The sequence below is a fragment of the Cavia porcellus genome, unplaced genomic scaffold (assembly GCF_034190915.1).
Source record: "Cavia porcellus strain 051 isolate PalLab524CR breed Dunkin Hartley unplaced genomic scaffold, mCavPor4.1 scaffold_30, whole genome shotgun sequence".
Classification (NCBI taxonomy): domain Eukaryota; kingdom Metazoa; phylum Chordata; class Mammalia; order Rodentia; family Caviidae; genus Cavia; species Cavia porcellus.
In genome coordinates this window covers 26,230,480-26,249,255 of record NW_026947513.1, presented here as the reverse complement: position 1 = coordinate 26,249,255, position 18,776 = coordinate 26,230,480, and the positions used below count along the sequence as shown (strand labels likewise).

The 18,776-nt window shown below is 33.5% G+C and overlaps 1 protein-coding gene across 2 annotated transcripts in view; it reads left to right on the top strand.

Annotated features, from left to right (window-relative positions):
* The window catches only part of Gabra4 (gamma-aminobutyric acid type A receptor subunit alpha4), a 67,789-nt gene extending 55,048 nt beyond the window's left edge, over positions 1–12,741 (top strand). For both annotated transcript variants that reach the window (XM_063240751.1, XM_063240752.1), the window contains one exon: positions 10,269–12,741. In XM_063240751.1, coding sequence (XP_063096821.1) covers positions 10,269–10,802 — 534 coding nt within the window. In that variant the 3' untranslated portion in view covers positions 10,803–12,741. The remainder of the gene's footprint in view (positions 1–10,268) is intronic.
* Positions 12,742–18,776: the final 6,035 nt, after the last annotated feature.

The window sequence follows — 18,776 nt, the reverse complement described above, 5'->3', positions numbered from 1 at the left end:
TCCTTTTATTAAAAAATTAGATTTTTTAAGCAAAAATTATACATAGATTTTGGGATACCTTGTAATGCTTATATATATATATATATATATATATACAATACTTGCAGTGTTCCAATAGCAGCAAACATATATGTCACCACAAACATTTATCTTATCTTTATGGCGACAACATTCAAAATCTTTTTTTCTCGGTTTTTGAAATATGCGTAATCTATAGTAACTTACTTTGTATAGTGATAAGATTTCTTTTGCAATGTTTTATCAGATATCTATGTATGTAAACTCTAAATATCAAATATTCTTAACATAAAATGTAAACAAGGAAACTATAGTCAAATATGCTATTAATGTCATTTTCAGGTATTTTAAAAATGTTTTGTAAAATTTAGTACTCATACAAAACGCAGTCAGACAAAAGATCATAATCTGAAGGAAAGTGAAAATATTTGGGGAAAAATATTGGATAAATGAAGATGAGCTGGAGCTAAGTCTGAACTAGAAAGTCAAACAAAAGCACTACTTAACCACCTTTCTTTAATTTAGATAAGAAAGAATTTAAATTTTGACAATTTAAGAAAAAAAGCATAGATGTCCTTGGTGATTATGAAAGTAGTTTCTTTTATGAAGGACACATAAAAGTATTTAAAAGAAATCAATGATTTATTTTTGTCAAAAGTATCTCGGTTTCTCTGCATGTCTTGTATTTTAGCTTTACCTAGGATTTTGAAGTTACTGTAAAAATATATCCACTTAGTGAGAAAAGAAAGTAAAATAAACTAGAAACAATTATTTGAAAGGAGAGAGAGTTGCAAGGTTTTTCAGGTTTTAGTGTTTTCTTATAAAAGTACTAGTATAATATCCACTATTTAAAAATCATTAAAATTTGTGTCTTTAATTTTATTGACATTGATGGTTCAGTTTACTCAAGCAGACATAATAAGCTAGTAGTGATGGTGGTCTTCAACAACAGAAATTTATTTCTCTTAATTCTAGGAACTGGACAGTTCAGGGTCAAGGTCTTAGCCCATTTCAGTTTCCATAGAAACTTCTCTTTAGCTTGCTGACGGCTGCCCCCTTACCATGTTCTCATTTGTAGAAAGGGACAGAGATTTCTGTGGTGCTGCTTCCTCTCTTACACTGGTAACAGTTCTGTGCATCAGACTAGAGCTTCACCTTCATGACTTCATTTACGTTTAGCCATCTCCTTGAAGGTTGTATTTCTATTACATAACACAGAGGGCTGGAGGTTTCAACATATGAATTCTAGGAGGACAAAATTCAGTCCATGTAGCAATGATTCAACCATTTTGCTGTTTTAATTTGCAAGGTTCTATGACCTTTGTTGCCTTCTGGCACTTTTCAGTAGACGGTTTAATCACCTCATATACTCCTCCAATTTATATGTGAGAGAAACTGCTTTTGACTACTGTAATTGAACTAAAAGACAAAGGAAAACAATGGTAATATAGTGCCAGACCAGCATATGCATAAATATAATTCTTTTTAGTACTCCAAATATTTAGAAAATGGGCCAGCCAGCCTGGTGTGCCAATTATAACTGGGAATCAAGACTCTGGATTTGGCTTTTCAATGCATACTAATGTGTGAACATCACCTTTTAGGTTGAAATTGCAACTGGCTCTCCAGTCTTGATTGCCTCTCTAACGATGTCAAGATTTTATTGATAGTTGATTAGGTCCCCAAAAGAGAGTAATCTGATACAAGAGTACGGCCACAGCAATTTTAGTTGTTGAAATGCTTGTAATTATAATTATTACTATGTCGCATATTGATATAGTACCTAGTTCAGTTGAAAGCTTATCAGGTGAGTGCCAGGTGACATCTTTGCATTACTGATACTGCTATTTAATACAAATGTGCTTTTTATATTTGTTTTATACAGAAGTTATTGGATTTATTCCAGTTTGACTTCTTATCTTTACTACAGGTATCCATTTATTTTGTATTTATTTCAGTTAGTAACATCATTTCCTGGCCTACTTCATTTTAGACTGTTATTTCCTTCAGTGTTCACCTTTATAATTTTTGGAAGTGGTAGCCATATTTTCATTGATATATGAAATACCTTCTAAATTTTTGTTTCCTGTAATTACTTATTTCTGGGTGATACATAATTTTCTCTTGGAGGCAGAATCACATGCTCTGACCTTGGCTGGCTTATTTCTGTGTAATATTCATTTGATGCCTACTACAGTTTCACACTGCGCTGAGTGCTTTACATGGCTTATCTTCGTTATCCATTAGGAAAAAGTCACCATTATTAATCCTGGAGCAAAAGCATTTTAAAGTTTCAAAAGGTTAAATAACTTACTGGTTACCTCACAGCTAGTAACAAATTCAGTACAGCATTGGAGTCAAGTTCTGTCTGATTTGCTAGCTAGAATTCTAATTTAGCCAGCAATTTTCAATTTCTAATCCCCAGATCACTGGCAATAATACAACCAATGAATGAACTGCTTGCAAATAAAACCTGAGACTTTCAGTGTTTAACCAGCTCCCAGATTATTCTTATAAACACTTCAAATGATTAGAATATTGCTTTTTGTTACTGAGTGATTGAGTTTACAGAAAGTGCACTGAGGATCCTTTGCCCTCTTTCCTCTCAAAGTTACACATGCAGCATTGATGGTAACAGCACGATTATAGGTAGCTCCCTGAAGTCCACTTTACCAAGCTGAAAAGTTCTACACTAATGAAGTCTCCGATAAGGCAGTTTCTTATATTGGAGCAATGTATTTAAGACACAAAGCATTATTAAACAAAGTGAGACACTAGAAATTACTATGGTGCAAAACTAACAATATCTCCAAACACTACATGTCTCAAAGAAATTCCAATGTTCTAAACTCTCAGTTGTATTTGTGTGAAGGCAAAATGAATTTTTTTAAGTTTTCTTTTTTCTAGTGATTCCAAATTGGAGGCATGAATTTATCCCAAATACTGATATTGAAAATAATATTTCTATAGTTTATGGAAATTCAAATATTGAGTTAAATACTAACATTGGGAGAAAATGAAATAAAACAAATAGGGAACTCAGTATTTCTATTTCTATAGTTTGTAGTTCAATACATGATCGAGTCCCTTGGTGGCTACTTATGAAATATTTAGCATGTTTAATTGGAATTCATGTGTTTTGTTTCTACATGGTAGCTTTTTTATGGAAAATATAAAACAAGATTTCATAACAATAATAGAATAGTAATACTGAATATATTGTGTATTGTTGTCTTAAAAGTAGTTATTCAGAGTACAAAATGTGGACATAAGAAATTCCCTGAGTGATATTCACACAAATTTTTCTTTTCAGTGAGCTAAGAGCAATTAGTAATATGACTAACTTGTATTTTTTTCATTTCCTTCCTTTCTTTCCCCCTTTACTCAACCTAGTTCCTCTTTACTTTTGAACAACTTTTTTTCCCATTTCATAATATCTGTTGTACATTTTGGGCTTTATTTACCCTTTCAGTTTCTCATACCAGGAAGACAATATGATGTTTACACATATGAGCCTGATTTATTTCATTTATGAATATGGTCTCAAGTTGCAACCATTTGTCCATGACAGTCTTGAGTCTATCCTTCTTTATGACTGAGTAGTGTTCCATTGCATAAAAAGTAACATTTTTTATCCATTCCTCAGTTGATGGACATTTATCTATTACAAATTGTGCTGCTATAGACATTGATGCACATATATTGCTGTGGTATGATACTTTTAATTCTTCTGGGAAAATACCCACAAAGGAAATAGCTGGGCCATATGGAACCTCTAATCCTAGGTTTTTGAGGAATCTGCACTCTGATTTTCACAGTGGTTGCACTAGTCTACACCCCACTATCAATGAAGTGTTCCTTTTCTCCTATGGCTCCTCCAGCATTTGTTACTAGTTGATTTCCTGAAGATAGCCATTCCTTTTGGAGTGAGATTAAATTTCAGCAGTGTTTTAATTTGCCTTTCTGAAATATCAATGATATTGAACTTCTTTTCATATATTTGTTTACCATTTATATTTCTTTAGCTGAGAAGTTCATATCCATCTCAGATGCCCATTTTTGTATTGGGTCTTTGAGTGTGGGGGCCTGATTTTTTTCAGCTCCTTGTATGTTCTCAATGTAAGTCCCATGGTCTGAGGGACAACTGGCTAAAAGCTTTTCCCACTCTTTGCGTTGTCTTTTCACTCTGTGTGTGATTTCTTTTGCTGTGCAAGAGCATTTTAATAAGATGAGATCCTGATTTTTTCTTTGTAATACTTTCTGTGCAATCTAGGTTTTATTCATAAAATCTCTACCTGTACCCATGTATTCAAGATTTCTACCTGTTTTTTGTTCCAGAAGATTTAATGTTTCTGTTTTTAATACTTAGATCTTTGATCCACTTTGATTTTAGTTTAGTGTAGAGTGATAAACATGAATCTAGTTTTAGTCTCTGGCATGAGGAAAGCCAGTTTTTCCAGCACATGGTAATGTTTTAAAACTCCTATTGATAACCCTCAGTAAATCATATCTTGGGGTTTAGCTTCAGCTCCTCTACTGTACTTGTTTATTTCCTCATTAAATAAGATGTGCAACTATCCTTGAAGCCCTTCTGAATGACCTTTAATAAATGTCTTTAAAATATTGGATTTTTTTTGTATGTGATTCATTGATATTCTGGAAGATAAACCTGTTCATTATTAGCCTTGTTAGTTTTTAATTTAAGAGGGTTAAATTACATTTTATTAAATTTCATTAGCTTCTCAAGCAAGCAATATGAGTGTAGCTGCCTGCATTCTGCAAAGCTAATCTTAGTCACTTTATCTCTTCGCTGCTAGAGTAATAAGTTGAGATGAATATTTTTTTTGCAGTTGATAATGCTTCTTTAGAAATTGTGTCAGATCATAGTCATGATTGACAAATTGCTTGGATCTGCTCCTGTTTGCCTGTTGCTGCTTTAATTTGTTGGTAATGTTTGAATCTGCCACCTCCCATCCCTACCCCACCAGTTTCCTTGCTTCAGGCTATTGTGACAAATGACAAAATGATTTTCAACTAAATCATTTTTAAAAATTCAAATGAAGCTTAGGTGCTTTTCCTGTTTGGAACCACTATGTGTTCCCTGAATACTAAAAGAGCCTCTGAAGTTGCTGCAATCTATGTAAAGCATAACATCACTCTGACTGACATATTAGTTGCTCTAAAACTTGAAGATTGTGTGAATATTATTCCTGGTGAGTTCAATGCCAGGTAGGTCAACAGATGTCTCAATAATTTTGTGATTTTTCATCATGGGAAATGACAACCACTTTTTCTATAGCAGACCTTGAAGCCTAACCACAAAATAACTTGAGTACCATTTAGCCACTTGGCAGAGAGCAGAGATTTAAGGCTCAAATCAGTCAAATTTCACTTTCCTTTATAAAGGGAAGATATATAAAATATTGAGACTTTTTAGGCATTCTCAGTCAGATTTGGATGTGAGTCATGATATGCATGTTTTAAGCATGCTTACAGAATTCTAGCAACTTATCCCAAAGCAAAGAAATAATAATCTAGAGACTAATATAGTAATTTTTGATGGTAAAAATATGAGGAAGAATCTTGATTCTGTGTCATATCTATTTTGATACTAATTAACAAATATGAAACTCATTCCTATCATCTGCTTTAGACTACAATGATTAGTCAGTCTTTACACTCAGAAGCTCATTAACACTTTTAAACTGGAAATATAAAGATTTGGTTTTTGATTTTAGTAAATAGTCTTATATTGTTCAGATTGCTTCATTAAGTCTCAGGAAGTCTCTTGCTTTATTGATCCTTCTTTCTAACCTCCTCAGACTAATCCTGTATCTTTGGCTTGGGTACTGTCTGTTCTCTAGACTATTCTTCAAGTCTATGCTTATATTTCTTTGATTACTTATAATTCTTCAGCACATATTGCCTGTGTATCATTTTCAAGCCATCAAAACACATGATTCATGTAAATCTTAAGTGGACTTTAGTCAAACATTTTGACGGAGTCATTAATGAGAGAACGACTGTGATGGAAAACGGATTTGAAATATTTGTGAGGAATAGGAGATTACAGAAACTTTTACAAAAAAGTATTGGAACAAGATTGCTAGGTCAGATGCAGACGTACTCAGGATAGGACAGGACAACAGAAGCATAAAATTTGGCAACCTTTTCTACCAAATATAAATCTGTAAGTTAACATGATATTCTGGAAGCTAAACCTGTTCATTATTAGGCTTGTTAGTTTTTAATTTAAGATGCTTTGACTCCTATCAAATTTTAAACAGCAAATGCATATCTCATAAATTATAATAAAAACTTAGAAGTTCTTCAGTGGGTTGTTGATGTTCCATTATGCTATTGAAAGTATATGTTATATTTGTTTCTTATTTCCAAATCTTAAAATTATTAATATTTTTGTGATACTAGAAGTTGAGTACAGGGTTCTTTCATTTAGCGACATTCCCAGCTACCTCCTCTTTTTACTGTTTTGGGACAAACCCTGTGACTAAATTAATTAGGCTGTACTTGAACTTGTGATCCTCCTGCTTCCGCTTCTCAGAGTGTTGGACCCAACTATAATAATATTTTGACTCCTACAAATTCTTGGCTGACTCAGATAAGTGCAAGTTGATATGTTCTTTAGGCTATTTAATGTGGCTAATTAAATACAATACATTGTACTGTAACTCACCATATGACTTTGAATTAATCATAACTTTTTGCTCTTAATTTCTTCTGCAAAATGGGAAACTGAATTAAAGTGATTATTAAAATCCACACTAGTATAAAATTATTCCAATTCTATAACTACGAAATTATGAAAAGGAAAATAATTTGACCTTTTAACTGCTTATGAATTAGGTAACAGCACCCCTAAATATCCTTCATAATCAGTGGACAAAATGAATTTATCCTAAAATGTCTGAAGAGCTAACTATTCCTATGAGAGTTTGGAAATATCATTTGGACCCTTGATCTGTACAGCACGTATTATCTAGGGCTATAATAATGCGGCATAACAAACCACTGTGATGCATCACACACATATAGCAGATAATTTACTTTTGCTCCTACATCTATAGGTTGTGTTGCTCTTAATTAAGCTTTTCCAGGCAATTTATTTTCTCTTAGCTAAGACAGACTCATCTGTCTCACGTCATTCCGGGATGACTTCTCAGGAACTGCTGGTTATGCTCAGAATGATCTCTCTTTCTCCAGAAGTTTAGCCTGCCTTGCCTTTTATGGTGCTGGTAACAATGTTTCAGGAGACAGTGGAAGCAAGCAAGAACTCATGAGGGTCAGACTTGCACCAAAAAAATGTCTTAGGTGATTTGCGGGGAAACCAACTCCATCTCCTGGTGGGGAGAAAGTGCATGTATCACAAAAGGCATGAATAAAGAGATGATCAACTGGCAACCATTAAGAAGATGACTCATAGGATTGGGGGAGTTCCAGAAAAGCTTTGGTGCCTAGAAGAAGTGAAGAAGAACTTTAATGTTTTATGCTTTGTTCTGAGGTGCAGGTAAATCACTGGAGTCAGTGTCATACTTTCCAAGCTTGTTATGAGATATTACAAAGGCAGAGTTTAGCCATTTATGCCATGCTACTTCTTAGAGTTTTCTGGTGCAATAAAGGAGAGGATATAAGAAAAAATAAAAGGGCCTTTTTATTTAAAGGACATGGATAGGAGCCCACCAACAGCAAGAGTTTGGCCTTTTCCTCTGCCCAGATATGGGGGTGTGGGGTATACCTGATCTTTGACTGGATGTGCTGCTTGGGCTGGGCACTGATGATGTATGAGGAGCTGACTGGAATTTTTTTTGCACTCACTGGGAAAGGAAGGAGGTAGTTGTAAACGGGGAAGAAAGAGGAAGTGGCCGTCAGGGTAAGCATCCCCGATGATTTGGCCTTCCACCATGTTGAACTGCCACCATAATGTCCTGTAATTTAATTCTAGTGCAAAACTCTTTCACTCCTGAGGTAAGAACCTTGTGAGTACTCTGTCAAACGCTACATGAACTCTGCCATTTTCACCTCTGGTAGGAACATGCATTCTTCCTGGTTTTGTGAAAATGTCAGGTAGTGTTTCCTATGATCTTTCTTTGTGGTTCTGTTTCTTAGCTTTGGATACTTCTTAACTAATCTTGGCCTAGCAAAATACTCAGTAGGGGCTCTCTTCATATTTGTGGAGTTGTCTTTGCTCATCATTCTCCTCTCTGTGCTTTGTTCTCTGAACTCTAGCAATATTGGCCTCCTCAGATTCTCAGGCCTGCCTTCTCATTAGAGATTCTGCCATTTTTGCCTCCCACTGTGGAAACTCTCTTTCTTCACTGCTAGTGATTATAATCACTTCTTTCCTCTATGTCCAATTCTTCCTTTTTTGCCCTCTTTCTTTTTCTTCTTAGCATCTTTGACTCAATTTGGCCTTCAAATATATCTTTGAAATGTATATATATATATTTTTTTGAATATATATATATATAGAAATATATATATAGCTATATTTTTGATTGTCAAGTGTAGGAGTATATATTGTATTGCTAATATATATACTTTAAGTGTTTTCTTAACCTTTTTTATTGTCGTTATCATCTGTATAACATCTTAGAATTAAGGTCAACTGGTAATTATTATTCCTTTCTGTTAAAATGATATTCATAGTCTGAGGATTAATTAGACACCACTTATATTATGTTCTGTAGAAGAAATGTGCAGGATAAGTAATGCTATCTCTAGCTTTTAGGTCGATGTCAATTTTGCTTTCAATTGTCTTCCCCAAAATTAGGTGCCATATGCTAGGATACAATTTCTCATTAGTTTATCTGCAACCTGCTTAGAAGAATACTCCAAGCTGACATGAAGAATGCTTTCTAAATCTCGCAGAGTCTGCTTTGGCTATGTGCTTTGTTGAAGCTGCTATTTGGTATTAGTTTGGTTTTTGCTTTTTTCTCCAGTCATTGACCTTGAAGTTACAATTCACAGGTACATGAGGTATGGATTGAACATTCAAAAACCCTCAACTAATGTGGTACTGAGAAAGATATTTTTAGAATAAGCTTTTCTGTCTAGTATGAGCTCCCAATTAATTATACACAATTTAGCGATGTTATGTGTCATCTGAATTTTCCCTCAGGCCTGGCCCCTCCAGTCAGTCATTTAGGAGCAGCTCTTCTTTCTCCTCTCTGCTTCTCTGCTTCAGCATCCATAACTTATTTCATATAATGGCAGGGAGAGAATGCATTATACAATCTTGTTATAATCTAGGATAAACATTATTAGCGTGGATAATTGACTGTTAAATAATCATAGTATTTTTAAAGGTCACATGACTATTTTAAGGATTAGCTGAGCAATTTCTTTGCTTCATAGCCTGCATAGACAATCTAGTATAGACTATTTAATTATTTATTGTATACATCAAAACTATAAGAGGACTTATTTTAATGGCTTATCACAAAGCTTTATTCATATATAGTTTTATTTTACAAATAAACTAATTCCATGGGAAATATTGAATTACATTTGAATTTAATTGCTCCTTATTGGTTAATGGTTCAAACTCTTATGGATGCAACTATTTGGTGATATGTGTTATATATCTAACATAACCTTTCATTTAAAATTAAGGTTCGCTTATATTTTTGTTATTAATTGTGAAACATTAAAATGTATCATGATGTTTAAAGTTTTTAATAATGTATTACCTATCTAAGATTCTTTTACAAAAATGAATTCCAGGGATTTGGAAATTAAGTGTTTTCAGTTTTTTTGAAAGCATTTTCGTGTATGTGTAGATAATTATTATGGTTGTTATTCTGTGCGTATGAGCTGTAAATGTTTGTAAAAATAAGTATACTTATAAAACTGTTTGAACTATGTATGATACATTAAAGCATACTTATTTATAATAAAATTTGAACAAAGAGCTTATATAGCTATAATTGTGTATACTTAATATTAAGTATAAAAGTAGTTCATAGTACTAAACGCTAGCCTTTATAGATTTCAGTTGTTTATTAAAATGGATCATATTTCAAAATAGAACATTTTAGATTCATAGATTCAAATATATGCATTCTTTTTGTTAAATACATTTAAGCTTTTGCAGCAAGTCGAGTGGCTACAGTAGATTAATAAAAATTTATTTTATAGACATGCATAACCTTATGTATTTTCATCTCTTTAAATTTTGTACAGATCTATCTAAAATTACATAACCAATATAAAATTTTAATATGCTTTTTCAGAATACAAATACCAATCTGAACATGAGAAAAAGAACAAATGCTTTGGTTCACTCGGAATCTGACGTTGGCAGTAAAACCGAAATGGGAAATCATTTGAATAAATCTGCCACTGGTGTTCAAGAATCTTCTGAGGTCACACCGAAGTCCTATTTAGCTTCCAGTCCAAACCCTTTCAGTCGAGCCAATGCAGCTGAGACGATATCTGCTGCGAGAGGACTGCAGTCTCTTCCTTCTTCAACTCCCAGCCGAACTGGGTTTGTGTCAAGACAAGTTGCAGCTGAATCGACTGCTTCTCGTCGTGTTTTTGGGTCAAGACTGGCGCGTGTTAAGACCACAGTTAATACCACAGGGGCTCCTGGGAAGCTGTCAGCTGCCACTCCTCCCCCTGCTCCACCGCCTTCTGGGTCTGGTACAAGTAAAATAGACCAATACGCACGTATTCTCTTTCCAGTCACATTTGGGGCATTTAACATGGTCTATTGGGTTGTTTATTTATCTAAGGACACTATGGAGAAATCAGAAAGTCTAATGTAATTTTGTTGCTATAATAGTTTCCTAAAAGCTGATGAAAATGCAGACTGTCTTTTTAAATGTTTTTAAAGATGATTATTCTTAGATACTAAAATAAAAATTCTACGTAATTTTTCCATTTAAAAAATGCAAGCCAGTTATTGCGAGAGTTAATTAATTCCTCAGTGAAGAGAATGTGAACCATCTTTCTTTTCAGAATGATGATTTAAAAAGGATCTATTCAGTGTTCAAATTAGATGGAATACAGACTATCCTGGAACAAGAGAAATAGGGCTATTAGAGATATGTGATGCATATTTTTGCATTGAAATTTGAAAACAGACAACAGCATTTTTAATTCCCTATGAATATCAGCCAGCTACCATAAATTTCCCAGTGGCACTCCCCTTAACCAGAATTGTTTATTATTTATAACATGTACTGACCTTTGGTGATTGTCTGAGTGCCTGCAAGGAAAGAATTTTCTTGTTAAAATATCAGTGAAAGGACAATGGAACAAACCTAATCCTGACTGATACAGTGGAACCTATGCTGCATCCTAAACAAAGACATAGACCAGGGAAATGTGTCCTTTCATATATTGGTCCAAGCAGTATTTTACGGTTGACTTGAAATCTTGTGCTCCAAGCCAAAGTTAACTCATTGTATGAATTCTTTGTCATAGGAACTCCTTCATTTATGTACTGTTTTCATTCATCACGTATTTATTCAGAGACTGAAGCCCACTATTTTCAGGCACTGTGGTAGACAGTCTCTTACGGAAGTTCTTTCACATTTATCTACAGTATCACTTAAATATTAGAACAGCCAATGCATGCTGACCAACCATAATTTAGCAGAGGACATTGCATTCTTCAATGAAGGGAATTTAGTTAGAGTCTGACAACATATCCAAAATAGAGGATACCAAGTATATTTGTTCACATAGCCACAATGATGTTAGTAAATGTTAGTACAGTTTCAGCAATTGGTTTCCAAAATACAATGAAAAGGTGGTACAGAGTGTTCCATAAGTGTAAAACACTATGTACCTGAAAAGAAAAATCTGGACACTGTAAGACCTAATAGGTTACCTGTCTCCAATGTGATAAGGATCACATAATAGAATTTGATGACCATCATAGAATCATCCAGAAATAATAACTCTACACAGACATTTTAGATGCTTTCCCCAGCGTAAGTCTGTAAGAGTCCGTGAAATGCTAGCCATACTAGAATGTTTTGTGTCCACAGTTTCACATTTTTTGGTAGATGTTTATTTGTTTTCTGAAAATTGCAGTAAAGTTTTATAACAATTGGGAGTATGTCCAAATTAAAGGAGGGAAGGAAAATGTCATTTCCACAGAATGGAATGCTACTAACTCTGTGTGCTGTTTTTCAGGATATCCACATGTTGACTTCTATGTTTCATTCTATAGGCTTAAATGTATAATTGAATTTCTTGCAGCTGTTTTACACAGTTTAATCCAGGTCCAATCTCCAGATTTTCTCATTCTACTTGTTTCTTCATGCTCTAGGAATATGCGCGCGCGCGCGCGTGTGTGTGTGTGTGTGTGTGTGTGTGTGTGTGTGTGTGTTTGAATGTGCTCTGAATGTTTAGAGGAATGTTCTGAAAAAAATGGCCACTTTGCAGACAGGATTTCTTATTCCTTAGAAATTGTATTAATAAATTGGCATCAACTTTTCACTTATTGCATTGCCTTGTGACACTTGTATATGAGATATAAAATGCACAAATGCCAAATATCAATTGTAAGTCATATCTAAGAGTTCCTTATTTATCTCTCTAGGTCTTGCATAGATTCAACACATTTTAAGTCTGAAAGATACTGTAGTACTCATGTAGCCCAAATCCCTCATTTACAAGTTGATTTTAGTACAATAAAGCCCAATAAATTCTGTGTATATGTATATATTTAATAAAGAGCACTTGTACAAAAAATGGTTATCATAAGTTATTTCATGAATGTGAATGTATTTCTGGCCTTGAGGAAAATGCTTTGAATTGTGGTGAGAAGCTGTTTTCATTCAGTAGTCCATTAAAATCATCCTATTGCTTTGGTGAGGAACTCAAGTCTTACCTATTCTTATATAATTTATTAGCTTTCTTCTAAAAATTATTTACATTTTATAGATTCTTTTGGGGGGGACTACCAGGGTTCCAACTCATGACCTCGCACTTACCACGCAGGCACTTATGCTACTGAGCTAAATCCCTACTCCCCATTTCTAAAGTGACAAAAATATACGATTTAAAATTTGGAGACCTGAGGTCCAGATAAACTCATTTTTTTTCTTAACTTTTTATTTGAAGTATTTAAAAATAAATTAGGTGGGGAGGCAAAGAGAAATAACAGAATTAACAGAGGCTTCTTAGTTGTTCATTTGAAGAATAAATTGACTAGATAATCTAATCATTAGTATAAAAAGAAATTATTTCACTTGCATACAGTGTTCACATATGACTTATTTTCTCTAACTGAATTTCATCAAATCCAGTGATTTCTTTTTTGTCTTCACTTCTGATTTCTCAGTAACTCAGAGCTATATAAGCTAAAATATTTGTATGAAAAGTCTATCAATTTTCACCATTAGAAAGTTTTAGAGAATAATTAAGGGATCCCCAACTCCTTGTAATGTGTGAAAAGGAACAGTACTTCGGGCTGTGAATGGTGCCTTTGAATGTTACTGCCTTTTAAAAATGAAATTCAGAATTGTTTTATTTAACTCATATAGCATTTGTATTTCAATTTTCAATCCAAAATTGGCCACTAACTGCAACATAGTAATTCCCAATGTCCCCTAAGCATGACTAAGTATAAAAAATATAATTACATGGTTAATACAGAGTTAAAAATGACCTTCATTTGCACATATTCATAGTGTTTTGAACAACACATATTTAAGTTGAGCTTCTCAAATCTTGAATTAAAGTAGGCAGATAGTAGTTACCCTCTTTGTAGATGAAATGAGTCACAGAGAATTTGATGACAAAGATCAAAGCAAAAGGCTGGATAAACTTTTGAAAGGTCGTTTTTCCAATCACCTCACCTTGTCAGTAGCCTTGTTTCAAGCAATACATAAAACATTTGTGTTTTATTTCATCCACAAAGTGGTCGGTTCTGCTTAGCCTAAAGGAAAACCAACAAAAACAAACAAAAAGCAACATAAAAAAGTTCACTTTTCAGTTCCCTGTTTTGCAACATCCCCTCTTTGAGATTTATGAATAATCTCCAGCAGAAAAGCAGTGGAAAAGTCTGTCACTTTATTGATTGATTGGATGAGTGATTTCAGTATTAGGGATTGAACCCAGGGTTTTTGAACTGAGCTATATTTTCAGTCCTACTTTTCTTTTTTTTTCTTTTATTTTATTATGAGACAGTCATGTTAAATTGCTAAGGCTGGGCGACAACTTGAAATACTCCTACTTTAGCCTCTCAGAGTGCTGGGATTACAAATGTGGGCCACCATGACTGGCTGGATTACTTGATTTTTCATTTTGACTATATTTTTGGTTTAGAAAATCACTTAACCTCAGACTGCCTTCTTATGCAAAACAGGGAGGAGATGGATTAAATAATATTTTTATGGGGCTGGGGATTTAGCTCAGCAGTATAAGCACCTGCCTTGCGAGCAGGCAGTCGTGATTTCGATCCCTGGTACCGATAAAAAGGAAAAAGACAAAAAAGAAAAAAACAATAATATTTTTATGTCTCAATATTTTGTCCTTCTCACAATAAACACAAGTCTACCATTGCAATAAATACACCCTGTATTTGAGCCATGAATATGTGAACATGGGAAAAATTATCTCTGCTTAACAACTTTAAGATATTACTTAACTCAAAGATAGATCTCCTTAACACAGAGAGGAGAGGGGGAGAGGACTTGAAATAGTAAAGAAAACTTCACTTAGATTAGATGTGTGAAGATTTTATCCTTTAAGGACTAAATAATAATGGGTTATTTTTCTTTTCTGGTTTTTCATTCATTCTTACTCACTGGGCTTCTGAGTGCTGAGTACTGTGCTAATTTTCAGGTAAACAAAAATAAATAAAACGAGTTCCTTTACTTAAGGGTAGTCACCTTTGGCAGTGATGACAGATGTGTAGACAAAGAATCATGGAGTGATTAAGTGCTTGGGTAGCACAGAGCAGGGCTAAAAATAAGATGATGCTTGTCTCAAGCACAACATGTATGGAGACCTCAAAATCCATCAGAACTAAGAGAAACGTTTTAATGGAGGTCTATGAGTCTAGAGGTAAACGAATAAAATTTCTCATTTTTCCTTTCCAAATTAATCTTAGACTTCCACTTCATTTTTATTTTAAACCCCAGTGACTCACTGTCATTTGTAAAAATGAAACATGACTTAGAGAATTAGGAACTGCTGAAATTTAAGAAAAACCTCAAAATCCTACTACCCAGAAGTTAACACTTCATGAAGATAAGGCCAGATATCATTGATTAGATAGATGTTACTATGTAGAACAGTAAATTGATTGAAATACACAGTGTTGTAAGAGCCCAACATGCCATACGTGGTGGTGTTACATAATGAAAAACAGTCACTTTTCTAAGATAAAATTGTGGCATAAAACTGAAGAAATTGTTGATATTTAGACAGCTTTCTTCGAAGTGAGAAATTTTAGGAACTCAGTTGCTTTTCATCCAGACATCAATCTCTGTTTTGGGAACAAAGATTCTCCTCTTATATGTCTAAATAAATTTTCAATACTTATTATGTTAAACTTCTTCACCTCTATAACAGTCTTTATAATTGTTTTATGGTTATAATGTTTTATCAGCTTTTGTCAACTGTACCCAAGGAAGTTTTTCATAGCTTTTTAATTTCTAGCATATTTTTTAATTCCATATTTTTCAACTATGCTCTGGTACTCTGCCAATTCATTTGCATCTCTTTCTGACTTTTTCTCTTTATTGAAACATTGTATCTGTTTTGAGCTTCTCTATTAATGAGCACGTGGTTTGAGACATTTTTTGTTGTTTTTAAAACTACAGAGAACTACGAATACAGTTATTTCCTCTGCGCCCCCCCCCCCTTTTTTCTTCTGGTATAAACTAAGTCTGCTTTTCTATTGTGTTTTCAGCGCCTTTGCTTGGATGGGGTCTGCTTTCTTACTATTAATCTGAGAAAGAAACTGGCTATTCACTGAATTTCCGTGTGGGAAGCGATCGGAGGCTGAGTCAGACCAGCCCACAGAAGCTATTTAAATTTCGTGTTTCAAGCCCACCTCCTTAAATCTGTTTTATCTTTGGCCCAAGAACCATATTTTTTTTTCTTTATTTTTGACATTCAGGGGTCTGTGCAGTTAACAGTGTGAAAGTCTCTCAGTCCCACTGCTCCTTTGTTGTTACCCCCAGTAAGTATTACTCCTTGTCTTCCCCTTCCCCCCTTTAATCTGACATTCTGTATTTTTCCAGCAGACTTCATGAGTCTCAAACACAGTTTATCAGCGTTCTTTCATGGATCTCTATCTTCTGCCATTTGAAAACATGTAGCTTAAATTATACAATTTGGCTTTTCCCTTGCTTTGTACACCTTGTACAGCTTCAAACAAACCATCTCTGGAGGACATCTCACTTTATGAAATCTATAACCTGCCCACGCTATGTGCCAGTCACTTTCCTTTCTATTAATTAAAATATCTCCCCATGGGAAAGCTCCTTGTCACACTCTGTCATCAATTACTTGTTAATTAAAAAAGTCATAGGCTTAAATGTTTTCAGTTTTTCATTATTTATGCTATTCTTCAGGGTTTTATAAAAGAAATGAAATTGTAAATACTTTTATTCCATCACCTTTAATGTAATCACTACCATTTGTGCAAGAATTTTCATTTAACTATGGGTTGACCGTAGTATCTTTTACTAAGAAAATAACCATAACTATGATTTTTTAAATCTTGCATATGTCTGGTCACATTGGAATTCAACACTAACCCTTGATAAAATCTAGACTGAGTCAACTTCATGGCAGGCCAGAATACTAGAAAGAAAACTGCTTTAGCTTTTTTTTTTTTTTTTTTTTTTTTTTGTACTGGGAATCAAACTCAGGACTTTGTGCTTGCCCAGCAGGTTCTTACGCTGAGGAAAAGGAAACGTAAAGAAATAATTCTAAGTAAAAGGAAACTCATGATTTCCTGAGCAGCATTTCTGCAAGATTTTTTATTTTCCCTTAGGGAACACCAGAGATTGTTCCTTCGAGAATGCTTCCCTTTTTTTTTCTCTCCCCCATTACTTTTATTCCAAGTCTTGGCCTTCAGTCTTGTATTTCTATTTCACTGCTAATTTTGGTGGACTAACTGTATTTTCCTGTCCTTCATTTCACTAAGAGATTATTGTAGTGTCCTGTTTATCTAACAGGACAAAAATGTTTTAAGATCATTTAATGTTGAGGTCACTGGAAATCTTAAGAATGTTTATTCTTTCTTCAATAGTACACCTTTTCTCTGTCTCCAGTTACATCTGTTAGAAAATAAAGTATCCATTTTCAAAGTAAATGTTAAATAAAATGATGTCCCCTCTTTTAACTAGTATTTAGCTTCCCTAATTCAGAAGGAAAAATAGAACTATGTGAATATAATTCATAGCAATATTTTATTAACAAGTCCATTAATTTTACTGAAAATACTAAAGCAAAAGAATTATACAAATATATATGAAATATCACCAGATATTCTAGGCAGTGGCTGATTTGATAATGTTCATCAAGTAAGACAAAATAAATTAAATATATTCTATGCTAAACATTAAAATATAATGCAGATTATGCTCTCATTTCATTTTTCTATTGCATATATTTCATCTAGTTTTATTTAGATTTTCATCACCTTTCCTCACTCTGTGAAACTCTACTTATTATAAGATACAACTTACTTTGGAAATATCTTCCAAGTATGCATTGAGGGGTTTTCTCTGTGTGAATGTGATCAAACAAACATTGTGAGCAATCCGTTATTGAATGTAAAGCAATGATATGTTTATATGAATAAAACTTATCTTTGATGTACTGCTATATATGAATATCATAACAAGAGGTGCATTTGTTCAATATACATCTACATTGTTTCCTAATGACAGTATTGTGCTAAATTCTTTTTTAGTTTCCAAAATATGTTTCATTTTAATTTTTACTAAAATATTAATTAAATGAGTCTGGCAAATACATGAAACAAATTTATGTTGTTCTTAATTATAACACCTTTCACGTCCCAAATTATATAATTTATTACTTTTTATGCATTTGAATTTTCAACTTTATTTTTATTTTTAAATGAAGTTTATTGATACAATTTAGATACACATAATGATACACTCATCATAGGGAATCTGTATCTATACATGGTATATATTGATTCCTCTTTTTTCCCATTTTCTTCCACTCCCTTGAACCCCTCTTCCGGAACCTCCTTGTTTACAAAACTTTGCTTACTTTTTATCCTTATTTTCTCAATTTTTTCCCTTCATTTCTTTCTACTTTCCCCATTCTAGTCCTCTTTCCCTTTTGAGCAATTTCTTCCTATTTTACAAAATGTGTTATATTTTAATCCTTATTTACATTTTCAGTTTCCCACACCAGAAAGACAACACAGTATTTATACATGTGCCTGATTTATTTCACTTAAGAGTATGGTCTCCGAGTGCATCCATTTACTTAAAAATAGCTCGTTTATCCTTCTTTATGGCTGCATATTGCTCCATTGTTTAAAAAAACTACATCTTTATCCATTCATCAGTTAATAGGCATTTGAGTTTTTCCAAGATTTAAGTATGACAAACTGTGCTGCCATACAATATTATTTTAAAAAGCAAGTTAACATACTAAGTATATTTCCACAAGTGTCTATCCAAATTATCACTGAGATTTGATAGAAAACACCTCCCTTTGACAATAGGAAAAGAGACTCTCATAAAAGGACAATTATATTTGTGCGATTACCTTTGACCTTTTGT